The following is a 14,792-nucleotide window of genomic DNA, read 5'->3' as shown; positions in this document are numbered from 1 at the left end:
TGTGTGCAACCCAGTTGCCCACTGGAATCATTCCTGGCCCATATTATGCACTAAAATTAGACCAAGTATTGTCTGGGATTGTGGTGGCTGACATGGGGCAAAACCACACCAGGAATTGTGCAAATAGTTTCACAACATAGGCAGCAAAAAGAAATGCCAAGCCCTTGGCTCTGGTAAAGTTTAGTTCTTGGTGTAGAAAGAGATCTGGGTCTGAAGAGATGTGTGGAAAAGTTCCCTTTGAGCCAACTAAACCTCTGGATTAAACCTTTGGTTTTGGATTGGTGATGTTGAAGATGCAGAGCTTGGAGTTGGTCAGTGTAGCAGCTCTCCTGAGCACTTCATCAGTTCATCAGCTTGAATATCCCTCTTTGTACAAAGTCCTGGGGTTTTATTTCTCCATGGCAAATGTGGAGAAAGGGTGTATCAGAATGCCTTTCATCTTACCTTTGCTACTCGAGTTAACAGTCATGTTTGCCTCTCTGTCTGGTTGGAAGGTTCATCTCAGTGATCTGAAAGCTCAAAGTTTGTCATGTTTGGGAATATCACAAGGGCCTACATGGAGAAAATCCATCAACCCTACACAATAACAGGTAATCCCACTGCTGTGACATCAACAGATAAGGTACTGCAAAGGTTCCCATCTTCTTTGCCAGCAAGCACTTACCATCAAGTTAAACAGCAAGGAGCTCATTTTCCAAGAGTTCCAAGTGAAAAGTGCTGATTTAAAATGCTGGCCATGAAATGGGGAGTGGGGGAAGAAGGGATGGCGAGCTGCATCCTAAACAACATAGCTCAAGCAGGACCAAGTGCAAGGACCTGAGCAGCTGTCCCAGGGTACAGACCCAGATGAGGCTTGTCAGGTGCTTTTCCTCCTCATTTAGCATTTCCTCCAATGGAGCAGTTTCCACAGTCAGCTGAGCACCGAGGGCTGGGAAGGCAGGGCTGCAGCACCTGCTGGTGCACTCACAACCCTTGCCAAATGGGGTTTGTCAGCAGGGATTCATCTGGTCCTAGCCTGGCTGAGGACCTACTGGTTTGGGGGTACCCAGTGAGTCCAAGAGGCCTGGCCTTCCTTCCAGCCCTTGTACTTTTTTCAGGCCAGGCTTGCCATCCCTGGCCCTGCCATCCCTGTTCAATGTGCTGGTGTTGGTTTTTCTGCTGGATTAGACCACACCTGCAATTTCCTAGCAAGGGAAATCCTGATCCTCAGCCAAAAATAACTTCAGCAGGTATCCAGGTACAGGTGTTCCTCTGCTGCTGTCTTCTCGGGGGCTCTTGTTGGTTTGGCTGGAACGTGTGGCACTGCAAACACAGTTAAACTGCAGCTAAACTACACCAACCAGAGGAAACTGAGCCACATCCACACGTGGAGGCACTCAGCCTTTTTCTGCTCTTTATGCTGAACTTCCTGAAACTGGCTGAAATTTTGTTCTTTCAGATATGTTTTTTTGTGTATGTTCCTACATCCATGCTTTGAGGCCATGAGTTGGGTTTTATATTCCAGAAATTCTGATGTTGAGAAAAACAGGTATGGCAGGGTGTGTGCCTTTCTTTTTACATCAGCATGAGCGATGTCAGAAAGAAGAGAGGAGGGAAGATAAGAGAAAGGTGCCTTGATGTTATTCCCTAAGCATACAACTGAGATAAAAATTTGTCAGTCATGAGTGCATGAATATACATGGAGGAAAAGCACAAATATGCATACTGACAACCCACTTAGATACAGAATATTAATTTCTTTCTTTTTTTTAACATCTTTTCACTTTAAAAAATACAGGAAAACGCAGCACTTCTGAAAACCTCCATGCTGCAAGAGCAGGATGGCACCATCTACAGAGCAGGTGTGCAGGTTGTAGCAGTTTAAGGTGATGAATTTCCAGTCTGGGGCACAGTGTGATTTATGAGATAATTAGAAAACCAAATGCGTAACCACCCTGTTTACACGTGTGGCAGTCAGGATTTATAGACAAAAGCTGCATTTTGCTTTATATTAGTCACTATTTGAGAAACTGGGAAATGCCATTGAGAATTTAACACTGCAGTAATTGAGATAAATAGAATGAAGAGGGGCAACAGGCTGTAAGAACAGCAGAAAAGTAATTAAAGGAGTTTTGTTCTTGTTTGCAAGAGGGCCCAAATCATCTAAAGACATTACAGGAATATTATGTAATGGCTACTACAGACAGAAAAGATGTAGAAAAAGCTCTCAGTCTACTTGTAGAAATTGAAAAAAACATTACTTAAAATAGTCTTTAGATCTTTTCATGCACATTCCTTTCTGTTACAAATTACACATAAGCTCCTGATTTGCTTTTCCACTTTTTTCTTCACAGTGAATAGCATTTTCTTTTTCACTTTAAATGAAAAGCACTGAAATTAAATTAATAAGCATATTAAAATACTATATATGAATGTTTTTACTATTTTTTCCATGTTGAGTAAGGACTCGGAGGCAGAATGTAAGCTGTTTATCTTGTACTTTTTCCTCTTTACTTAAAGTCAAAGTGAACCTTTCCAGTAAGCACAGTGGGCAAGATTCTGATGTCATTAATACTAAAGTTTTCCTTTCATTTCAGTGGAGTTAGGAGTGTTTATAATGTTCCACAGAGTACTTTTTCTAAAGCATGCAATTTATTTTCTTATAGAAAAACCACACACATAACTCTTAAGAGTTATGGGACTGAAATCTATGGATTTCAGTAAACTGCTTTCTAGTGCAATGGTTACTTAAATACTGAAACAGGAGGTTGAGTTATGGACTGAAGGTTCTGCAGAATTTGGAGCACGGTCAAGTTACTCTGCTGTTAGAAGTAAATAAATAAGACATTATTTCTCAAGACTTTTCTTTCAGTTCTGTGTGGTGCTTAAACAATATGAATTACTGATGTTTTGCTTCTCTCTTTAGATTTTTCAATGTAATCAAATCAATATTGGGAAATAACAGTGCGAAATTGCAGCTAACTGAGCACTTTGGTCTGACCCAACAAAACATTTCATTACGAGCTGCAAATGAACACTTAATGATTTTAATGGGGCTTTATGAATGCTCAAAATTAATCATCAATCATTAAACATATTAAAGCAGGTAGCAAGTTTTGCTGCTTAAAGGAGCCCTTTGACCTTGGTTTGATGAGCAGTGTTTTGGATAATTAAGAGTCTAACCATCCAAATTCTTCATACTGCACTGAGTAAACATTGTCACACTGACAGCACCCAGCTGTAAAATGTTATTCCTGAAAATTTTATCACTGCCTGTACCAGGGGAGATGGTTTTCTTTTTGTATCCTCTGTGCTCAGACAAGCTGAAAAGCTTCTACAGGGAGTTTAATGACAAGAACTTTTGATTCATCTATTCCATCTAGTTTGTCAATAATATGTTGCCCTAATATAAAGTTTTAATATAGAGATTTAATATTTAATACATAAATTCATTTATATTATGAGATTCTGTCTGTAGGAATTCAGGTGCAAGCTGTGCCACTGCCTCACTACCCTCACAGGGAAGAATTTCTTCCTAAATATCTAATCCAAACCTGCCCTCTGTCAGTTTGAAGCCATTTCCCCTTGTCCCACCACTCCATGTCCTTGTCAGAAGTCCCTCTCCAGCTCTCCTGTAGCTCCTTTAGGTGCTGGAAGGTGCTCTAGGCTGCTATTTCCTTGGAAGGAAAGCATTCAAATTATTTTGACAGTGACCCAAGTCCGTGTGATACTTAAAACAGAATGCCAAGGCCAGAATTCAAGTCAAACCATTAGCAAAAGTAAACTGGGTGTTGTCAGATGCTGCTGCTGATAAAAAAGTGGGGTGTTGGTTGTTGTTACTCATCTCCCCATTCACTGAGCCTTATGCACTGGTTTACTCTCTGAGTAGAACATGTGCCAAAGATGGTCCTGAATCCATCACCTCCCCAGATGGTGCAGAAAGGTTTTAAATAAAACCAGTAACTCTGTCATGTTGGGGAAGATGAAACAGGAAAGCCTTATAAATATGATTGCCTGACAAAAGATTTTGGGAATATGAAAACTATAAGCAACATTGAAATGAAAGCCACCTTTTGAGATACCAAGTCTTAGTTACGGAACAACTGGAAAACAATGGTATGGCCGACTGAAGGTAATCCCCTCTTGATTGAACAATACCCTCTGCTTGCAGGCAGGTCCAAGGGTCAGAGCAGACCCTACTAGCTCAGCAGAAGGGGTCCAAAGAGTAGTTTTTAGAAGTTAAGATGTAACACTCTATGGTAATATAAGAACTCTTATAGGCTGTATGTAAATGCTATAGGATTTGTATCTTGTATTAGATTGGTTAGTGACAATTACTCTGTCTTTACTTCCCCGCTTACTCTCTTGCTCTCCTGGGCCTGCTCCGAGCTGAGTCTGGCAGCTCTGAGCAGTGCCCCTGTACCCACGCCCTTTGTAATAAACCGCATGTTCAAAGATCTGACTTCAGAGATCTCTCGTCTCCGTCCGTCCCGACCGTCCAACCACTGACACACCAAAGCTCCCGCACTGTCATATGCAGTAGTCTATGTTGGGAACATTATATAAGGCCTGACATCTCCAGCAACCCCCAGGACCTGGGATTTCTCCTGCCCAGCTGCTGGAACCCAGCCTGGCATGCCCTCAGCCTGTGGGATCTCTTACTTACCTCCTAGTCAGAGAATCATGGAATCATTAAGGTTGGAAAAGACCTTTAAGATCATCAAGTCCATCCACTTGTCTTGCATATCCCCCTTGAAGACCTCAAATCCTCAAGTTCACCTTTTTTTCCCCTTCTTATCAGTAGCACCTTCCCAATTAGCTCCCTCCAAAGCTCAGTTCTGGTCTGGAGATTTTGTTCTTCATCCCCACCCTGTTTATCCCTTGTGTCCCTGTGTTTTGTTTATCCCTTTCCCTTTTACTTGTTATCCCCTGGGTACTAAAAAAGCCCTTATCTTGTAACTTTAGCGAGTCATGTTCTCGTGTTCCATGTGCCTCTGACAGTCTGTATATCAAACTTGTTTTAAAAATTGCTCTCAGACTAGAGTTTCTGTGTGCATTAGAACTTCCCTGCACCTCAGCTGCCCTATAAATTTATCAGGCAGCATTTCTCATGAATGTGTACGTCCCAGTGTGTGCTAAACTGGGATGCTGTTCAGTCCATTTCCCTTTCCATCAGACATCACCACGTGAAACATCAGTAAATGTGGATTAAGTGTCTGTATTTCCTGAGACCAACTTTAAGTCTGATAAACATTTTTACCATTAAAGTGAGTATATATACATATGTATGTCCGGAATTCAGCTTGTGCTTTAAGGGCTCCCTGAAAGACAACTTTTTTTCTGCGCTCAGTAACTCTCACTGGATCACATCAAGTCCACCCAAATATCCTTATTTGCTTGTACAGTCGCAGAATCTTTTCCCATCATCCATCCTATCCCACATGCTACCACCCCTTATGCTTCCCATCACTCCTGAAATATTCTACTCATCCAGAAAATTTTTCTGTCATCAAAATATTTAATTCTGATCCTGTGTGAACAAGGACAAAAGGCTGTATACTAATTAAAGAGTGCTAGATCACTAATTAATGAAACAATGCCAGAAGTCCAATTAACTGAACAGTGCTAGAGCACCAACTCAGATGTTCTGCTTTTTTTTGGACAGAAAAATGCTCACACACACTCTGGCATAACGCTGGTTTGCACCAGCCCATGCTCTTCATAGCAACTTTTACACACGGTTTGGAAAGCCAGTATGGATAAGGATGCATAAGCAACATGGATGAGACCTTTCTGTTTCAGAGATAAAAGAGTTTTGCCGTATGGACACAAAAAGGGACCACTTGAGTTGGTTTTGTGGTGTTGGAGTTGGACATGATGATCCTTGTGGGTGCCAAGGGGAAACGCAGACATCCCTCAAGAGCTCTGCACTGAAACAATGCCTGGAGTGGAGGAATTCTGAAAACAGCTGTAATTCATCATCCCCAGTGTAATTTATTTCTCCTCTGGGCATTACAACACAGCCCAGCATCAAAGCCACAGCGATGATAGCATGTGCGTGGCTGTGGAGGACAGATTACAGACAAACAACTGCTCGAGATAAATGCCTGATGTCCAAAAGGAGAATAAGCCACTGCATTCTTAAACACGGTTGTTTGTAGGGAACACATAAAGCCTTTGGAAAAATAAATTAGTGGTTGAAAACGAGTGAGCTGGCTAGGCCTAACTGGGATGATGAGTGCCGTGAAGGTGAGGGAAGAGACTGCTTGGGTAGGAGGCTGCTTTCTGACCTCCTACCAAAACTATCTGGAAGCTAAAAGTGGTCTGTGATGTGAGGGGGAAAATGTGCTCAATGACTAAAAGAGGGTCTCAGTGCTGAAATATCACACTGAACTTTTTATGGCTCCCACTAAAATAAAAATGATTTGTGAAAGAGGTCTGTAGGGGTTATATGGGAAAGGTCCTTGCTCGTGCATTCCATGGAGAGTGGATCCCATTAACACAACTGGGTGGGTGACCCTTGCTGTCTTCTCCGGTTCATTTCCTTAACTCTCCCTTTTTTTACTTGACAGCTACTCTCTGACTGCAGTTCAAGGTGAGCTTTACTTCCCACCCATTGATGACTTGTGTGCCCCAAGGGGATTTCCCCTGATCATGAACCCAAATCTCTGGGTTTCCATCAGCTGCAGGCATTTCTTGTTTTCTTCCTGTCTGGACACAAAAAGCAGAGCTGTGTTTATATTTATATTTATATTTATGTTTATATTTATATTTATATTTATCTGAAGAACTTATGCATCTACTATGCTCCCTGATTGCACCTTTAACCATTACATGGATATAAATCATGACGTTCCACCAGCACAAAATATAAGGGACTGCAGTTAATGAGGATATGAAAAAAGCTGTGGTTTTGTTTATCTATTTTACAAAGATCAGTTCATGTCACATGGAGTAGCACAAAGCTGGACTGACACATAAATCTCTTACAAGGGACTAATACAACACGTGCACCCACAATTGCTGGTCTGAAGCATTGGCCTCTCCAGCCTGGATCTGCCCTACCTTGTTTTCACTTGATCTGAAAGAACTCCAAATTTCTCAGAATTTTTCTGCCTCATGGCTCTGGGGGAACCATACAATGTGGAGGTGTTTGTGTAGCCTTGGCTCCACATTGAGCAGTTGGGTTTTTTTCCCCAAGGCAACATTTTTTATCAGTTTAATAAGTTATGGGTATAGATAAGCTGTATTGATCCCAAATTTAGACACAGCTGCTTAGCAGATATTTTAGTATAAAAAGACGTTTTCCTGGAACAGTGTGACCATTTCATTAAAGATGTTTCAGCTTCTGGTTCTTCTCGGCTGCCTGGGTAAGTAGCAATTTATTTGAGCTGGGGAAGGGTGAACCTCTCAGCCTCTAAGTGGCAAAGATTAGATTTTTTTTTCTCTGCAGTTTCTGTGCTAGGGCAAAACCTTATGTGGAAGGGTTTTCCTCTATTATGGAAGCATTATCTCCATGGGAAGGGTTTGGGAGTTCTCTGAGGGAGCAAAAACCTGCAACCTGAAAGAAAGAGAATGTAGGTTGGTGCATCAGGGTGGGGTTGGAGTATGGGAAACAACTCAATTTATATCAGAGCTCTGTATCTTGAAGCCTGTTTATGGTCTTTTTCACTCATGGAGGCTTAAAGAAGCCTCCAGGATGGAGAGTGACCACAGTGTCACCACGTGCAAACATCAACCACTCCATCTTTCAGACCCAGCTGGCTGTGGTGACTATTTCTCTTTAGGAATCCACACAACAAACTGCTCTCCTTCCTTATTTGTGTTAGGGGCAATCTCTGGGACTCCCCTGAGGGATGCTCTTCAGAAAGATGCACTGGCAGAGCGAATAATTGGAGGCCATGAAGCCCAACCAAACAGCTGGAAGTGGCAGGTAAAGCTGGTGTCTTATATTTGAAAAAAAGCCTTAAATTTGAAAAAAAAAACCAGTGAGAAAATAACAGCTTCCACTGTCCAAAGCCACACACACTGTTTGTGCAGAGGCATGGCATGGCTTAGGTGTAAAATATGTTGTTGTTTGATCCAGGTGTCACTTCAGATTTCCTACCCCGAGGACATGGGATACTACGGCCACATTTGTGGTGGAACCCTTATCAGCAGCAAATGGGTCATGACTGCAGCCCACTGTGTCGGCATGTGAGTAGGATAAAAAGTGTTAAAACTCCTGTTCTGCTCCTCATTCTTGCTGCAGATGGGAGCCAGACCCTTTTCCTCCTCAGAGCTCCCCAGTTGTGTCCTGCCTTGCACAGCTGGACATCTCCCTGCTCACTTAATCAGGGGCGCTGGAAAACTCTGCTTTAGCCTTGATTTTACATATTAATGGCTAACTTCCTGGGAGTGGAAATCAAGCTTATTGCTGATTTGCATAAGAGGAGGTGCATTTGCATGAGTGTGAGCATTGCTCATGGGTTTGCATCCCGAGAGCCTGCAGAGAGATGGGAAGATGGAACAAAAGGGGTGTTTGCTTGCTCTCAGGCCATGCTGTACAAGTCTGACATGCACGCCTCCAACAATGCCGTGGGACACCAGAAAGCCAACAGTCCCCTTTAATTGCTTCTGCCTTTAGTGATTGCACTTACACAGTGTGACCAGCTGGTCCTTCACACTGCTCCAGAAAGGTGCAGAGATGCAAAATGAATCTTCTTGTTCAAGACCAAGCTCAGCATTGTGATAGCTGATGCTTCACCTTCAGTTTCTTCATCAGCAAACTGCAGACAGCATGTGCCTGATTTGTAAAACCACTTAGAATCATAATTTAGGTTAGAAAAGGCCACTAACTAAAGGCCACTAACTAAAAGGCCACTAAAAGTCCAGCCATTAACCCAACTCTGCCAAGCCCATCATTAAACCTTGTGGACAAGTGCCACACCTGCACATCCCTCCAGGGATTTAAAACCACTCCACCACTGCCCCGGGCAGCCTGTTCCAGTACCTGACCACCCTTTCAGTGAAGAAATTTTTCCCAATATCTATTGGACATTTCCTCTCATTTTGTACTTTTTACGTGGGAGAAGAGACCGACTCCCACCTTGCCAGAACCCTCTTTTCAGGTAGTTGCAGGAAGCAACAAGGTCCCCTCTGAGCCTCCTTTTTCCCAGGCTAAACACCCCCAGCTCCCTCAGCCGCTCCTCATCAGACTTGTGCTCCTTCACCAGCTTCCCTGCCCTTCTCCAGACCCACTCACAGCAGATTTGGCTACAGTCTATTGGAAATCCTCTGATGGAAGGTGCTTTGGAAATGATGACACTGGTAGAAGGTCTGGGTGGTGCAGGACTTGCACTGCAAACCACTCAGTGGGGAGTAGATTTTGCATCAATTACTCTGTGATTCCTTTGCAGGCCCCCAGATGTATCCTACCGGGTGGCTCTGGGCGAGCACAACCTCGTGCAGGTGGATGGCACTGAGTACTACATTGATGTGGATGCAATCTTCACTCATGAGGGCTGGAATCCCAATGCCATTGCCAACGGGTAATTATTTTTAATGACATCGGGTGTTTGAATGACACTGAGCTTCCTGTCCCACTAGGGTTTATATGCATGTTCAGTCCAGCTCCCAGTGAGGCTGGATTTGTGGGAAGCACTGGGAGATGCTGCAAAGGAGATTCCCCAAATGGCTTCCTCTCTTGGAGGTGTTCCATGGTGTCCACATGGATGATCTCAGTCCTGTTTTGCCCAAGGTGGGGAAAAGATGGGCCTGTTTTACCCATCTATGGGAAAAACAGATGAATCCAGGATGTACAGAAGATTAGTGGACTTGCCATAAATCACAGCACTGTGTGCATCTGATGAAGGAAAGCCAACAAGAAAATGCTGAAGGACTGTCTCAAACCCCCCTCAGAGACATGCCTGTCCACCCAGGGTCCACCAAAATTCACCTCAAACCTACAGGAGACTTTTGGGGACTGTTATCCCCTTATCAGGCTGTACCATGGCCTCTTCTTTCTTAATTGCTTTTATTTTCCTGTCACCTGTGATAGCTGTAAGGAATAATTAATTATGTTTGCAAGGTGCTTGTCTGTTGTGCAGAGGCTAGAGCCCTGTGTGAGTGCTGAAATTGGACTGAGGATGTCTGATTCATGCCTCATCCAGGATTTTCAGTAAGGAATCTTTCACCTGTGGCCTGTTTCAGCTACGACATTGCCCTCCTGCGCCTCAAATCTCATGCCTATGACAATGGATTCGTTGAGATTGGAACACTTCCGCCTAATGGACAAATTTTGCCCAATGACTATCCCTGCTATATTACTGGCTGGGGAGTGATCAGTGGTGAGTAAGGGGGAAGGAGGAGTGTCCAGGGGGACCACCATTCAGATAAAGCCTCTTTCCTCAACCCCTGAAGCTGCTGGGCTAAGATGTCACCCTTTCTCGTGTCCCCTTTTCTGTGTAGTGAATGGTGACAGCCCGGACAGGCTGCAGGAGGTGGTGGTGCCCGTGGTGGACCACAAGATCTGCTCCCAGCCAGACTGGTGGGGATCCCAGGCAAAGGAGACCATGATCTGTGCGGGTGGAGACGGCGTGAGGGCAGGATGCAGTGTAAGAGCTCTTATAATCTTATAATCAGAGGGTTTTCAAGCTGCCCTCTTTCTTTTTTCTTTCTCTTTCACCTTGCTGTGCCTTCAGTTCTGGTTTTGCCATTTCTCCACCTGCAAGAGCTCTCCTGCAAACCCTGGCCCCTTGGCCGCTTTCTGCTGAGTATCTTCTGAACCAGGCCTTCTCCACATTCCTCCATCTCCCCAGAGATCAGAGAACAGAGAGAAAAACATGCAGATCCTCAGGGTGCGCTTCTCCCCTCTGATTTGGGAGAGTAGATTGGCCCTGTCTTTCAGCAGCATGTCCCAAGTGATCCTGGGGACAAGGCAGTCACCTCTGCCCTGACCCAAAGGATGAAGCTGCGGGGAAGTTTGTCCACTCTTCCAATGCTGTTGTGTTGTTGCACCCTGGGCCAGGCAGTGCTACCCCCTGCTTGTAACCCTTCTCCTTTCCATCCACTCTGTTTACAGCTGAGGTTGCTGCAATTTTGGGCTACGTCCAACAGCTCCCTCTGGCCCAGGTTAGGTGGAAAAAGATGATGTTGTGAGATTCCCATTATCCCAGGGGATCCAGGTGGCCTCAGCATCAAGGCAAGGAGGTTTGGCATGTGAAGTCAAGAAATACTTGCTACCTCTCCCTGTATTCCTTTCACTGTAGAGGTGGCTTCTGATAAAAGCAGCCATGCAGAGCCCTTAAAATATTGTGGGAAAATGCATAATGTGTGATTATGTAAATATAGGAATATAATATAGAAATATATAGAAATAAAACAAGTTGTACAATTATACATAGTACAGTTATAGGTATGGGATAATTTTAGGTCTGTAGATATTTAGTGTATATTTTTATGTGGCTTAATTATGTCAGAACCTTGTTACAAACCACGTTTTGAGACAAGGAAGAGCCTCATATATTTTAACTCTATAGTGCTCCTTACCCCAGTCATTGCTCAGATAATTTGGCCGAATATTTCGTTTCTTTCCTCCAATCCAGGGGGACTCTGGTGGCCCTCTCAACTGCTACAGGGATGGCCGCTGGGAAATCCACGGGATTACCAGTTTTGGGTTAGTTCCCTACTGTAACACCTACCATAAGCCCACCGTCTACACACGTGTGTCAGCCTACTTGGACTGGATCCGGAACGTAAGTGTCTTCGTGCCTGTGAGGTAACCTGGTGCATCTCCCCTGAAAGCAAGGGATTGCCAGAGGAATGTTCCATTTATTTTTCATTCAGAGGAGTTTTTTGTTTATTAAACCATTAGGAGTGGAACTGGGAAATCTGGAGGGGTCTAAAATCAGGATATTTGGAGCTACTTTTGGTGTAGTCAAACAGTTCTAAGGAAGGAGCTGCTGCCTTGTAGCTGAAATGCTCTGCCGAGGACCATGGACAAAATTCAAGCCAGGCAGGAGCTGGGCTCCGTGTCCAAAAAATTATCATCACCATTCACCCAGACAAAACCTTGCTTCAGGAAACCACAGGAGGAATTAGCTGGATGGGAAATGCAGCAAACATAAAGCACCTCTAAAAGTGAAAATCCTTCAAATCTGCACTATCCACCCTCAGCTTTACATTTGGGAATGAACAACGAGCTCTTTGCTCCTGAAATAATGACTGGCACTGCCTTTTCCCAGACACAGGGGATGGTTTTGTGGAAAAGCCTCTGTAAATTGTGGGTTCTTCTGGAAGCAAAGGTGGGGAGAGGTATTTTAAATCAGTGTGGATTAGAGGGAGGGCACTGTGGTCCATAAACCCTTTTGGATGGGAATAGGTTGTTGCATCAGTCCCCTGGCCCAGCTGGGAACAAGCCCTTCTTCAGAGCATTCCCTGGCATGGAGACTTGCCTTATTCTGCTCTCTGCTGAATTAATCTGTTTTTTGCTTTCCAGACTATTGAGAAAAATGGAGATAACTAGAGAAGGATCGCCTGGTGCATGAATATATGAGAGAAAATGGAGTATCTGTGCTCATTAACCCTTCTCTCATCCCTTCTGCACCTCTCTGGGCTATTAACAGCAAGATTTGGCTAATACTGGTGTAATAAAGTCTCAGTGAATGCAGCTAGTGACCTGTTGGTGTGTTTGCTCACACTTAGGCTCTGGGTCAGAACCCTGTCAGCAGGGAAGGAGGCTCAGGGAATGCCCCAGTCTGTGACAGTGCCCTTAACCTGGGGCTGGGCAAGGCTGTCATTTTGGCACCAAACCTGCAGAAAATGGTCATGATGGACTTTTCTCGTTGAGGGGTCCTTAGGGATAGCCCCACCAGAGGCAGAGGTGGTCAGGTCGGTGCTTCCAGGTCGGTGGGAGCAGAGCAATGTGTGATGCTGCTGGGCACAAGTGTAAATGCTCCTTTCCTGATCTATTCTCAAGCAACCAGCAGAGGTTTTGCTCACAGAACTGGGTTCTCTTCATATTCCCAAACAAACAACTTCAATCAATCACTGCTCATGGAGAGAGCATTTGCCTCAAGTGTATTGGCAAGCTCAATCTGTAGAAAGCACAATCCATCCAATTTACTCTTAAATTTACTCTGTACAGGATGATTTTTTTAAATTCATTTTTTAAGACTGAGAACATAGAAAAGGGCATTGCTGGAGGGTGCTTTTCTAGGCAGGAAGCAATAAATTCCGTGTAAAACAATCCCCTGTGTGGTTAGATGTGCAGGGGCCCTTACTCAGCCAGCTGAGCAAGCCTGTCTCCAGAGAATATTTCCAAATATTGTCCACTCCCTATTAGAGACTGGCAGGGCTGGTAAATGGAGGGAAGAAGGAGGAGGAGGAGGTGTATGTGCACGATAAGGCAAGATTTATCTTCTGATCGATTTCAAAACCACCCTTTCCCATCCCTGGAAGAGTTTAAGGCCAGGTTGGATGGGGCTTGGAGGACCCTGGTCTGGTGGAAGGTGTCCCTGCTCATGGCAAGGGGGATTGGAACGAGGTGACCTTTAAGGTCTCTTCCAACCCAAACTATTTTGTGATTCTGTGAACTACGAAACCATCCTCTTGGAAAACACAGGGAATCCTACACCGCGCCCCCCCTTCCCTTTTTCTGTGTATGACATGCACATTTATGGATGAAGGGTTTCGATTTAGCTCTTTAATAATTTTAAAGTACCTATGTCCTATCTCTCCTAAAACCTGCACACACCTAGGGCACAGCACTATTTTAGCAAAATCCTCTCTCTTTGGGGGATGCACAATTCTCCTCTCCAGAAGCCACTAGAGGGCATTTGCCAACCAAGGGAATGTCCCACACGGTTATCACCGACTGCTAAAGGAGTTTTTGTGGGTCAAGACTGATAACGTGCCATGTCTCAGCCTTGCACTCTGCCCTCCGTGTTTGTTTGCAAACCCTCAGATAAGCAATGACACACACAGGAGCTGCTTTTCACCTCTGTTTCCCAGAGCTCTTCTCTGCAAACTGTTAAATCTTCCTTATTATGGCAAACTAAAATGAAACCAGTGGTATTTTCTGTAAGGCTTGTGAAGGAGCAAAGTCCTGGCTGTATTTTTGGCTCTCAACTTTGTTAGGCTGCACTTGGCAGTATCTCCTGGGTTCTCAGCAGTTTGGGAGTTCTCCTCTTCTGACAAAGTAAAAACCCTTCAATCTCAGTTTTTCTACCCCTTAATATTACTGGATGGTTCTTGCTCCTTTTAAGAGCATTTGTGACTTCTGCTGCTATGTCACAGAATCACAGAATGGTTTGGATCGGAAAGAATCTTGAAGTTATCATCTAGTTCCAGCCCCCACTGCCAGGGACAGGGACACTTCTGAAAGAGCCTGGGTGTGGTGTGCTCTGTCCCAGGAATGTCCATTCTAAGAGCACTGAGCAGCCCTGTGTCAGGAGCACACTGGCACCTGAGATCTTGGCTTGACTGTATTCAAGTTTTTCCTTCGCGTTTCAGAAGGAATTGAAAGGACATTGATCAAAGGCTTTGAGAAATGGCAGTTTTTAAAGGGAGCCTCTCGAACGACTTCCAGAATTACTCAGATGCTGAGAAGTGAACTGTTGCTGTGCCTGATGCCTGGGGGGGTCTAACCTTGTGTGCTTGCTGTATGGGAGGATTTGGGGATGTCCCAGGGGGTCCCAATTTCTCATCAGCCTCCGTCCCTGGCCAGGGCTGAGAAAAGCTGGGAATCACTGGAGATGTTGCTGCTACTGGGACCACGCCAGGAATTTAGTGATTATGCACGTGCCTTGCCACAACCCAAAACACCACAGCCT

The 14,792-nt window shown here is 44.5% G+C and overlaps 1 protein-coding gene across 1 annotated transcript; it reads left to right on the top strand.

Moving 5' to 3' along the window:
* The first annotated feature begins 8,076 nt into the window (after nt 1–8,076).
* LOC103623983 (chymotrypsin-like elastase family member 1) lies at nt 8,077–11,775 on the top strand. The gene is made up of 5 exons (XM_017746750.1): nt 8,077–8,171; nt 9,386–9,509; nt 10,171–10,307; nt 10,429–10,574; nt 11,565–11,775. Exons 1-5 carry the CDS (start codon nt 8,096–8,098, stop codon nt 11,739–11,741), a joined length of 660 nt encoding a protein of 219 aa, XP_017602239.1. The 5' UTR covers nt 8,077–8,095; the 3' UTR covers nt 11,742–11,775.
* Nucleotides 11,776–14,792: the final 3,017 nt, after the last annotated feature.

This window comes from Corvus brachyrhynchos, unplaced genomic scaffold (assembly GCF_000691975.1).
Source record: "Corvus brachyrhynchos isolate BGI_N302 unplaced genomic scaffold, ASM69197v1 scaffold18, whole genome shotgun sequence".
NCBI lineage: Eukaryota > Metazoa > Chordata > Aves > Passeriformes > Corvidae > Corvus > Corvus brachyrhynchos.
This window is presented reverse-complemented; position numbering and strand designations above follow the sequence as displayed.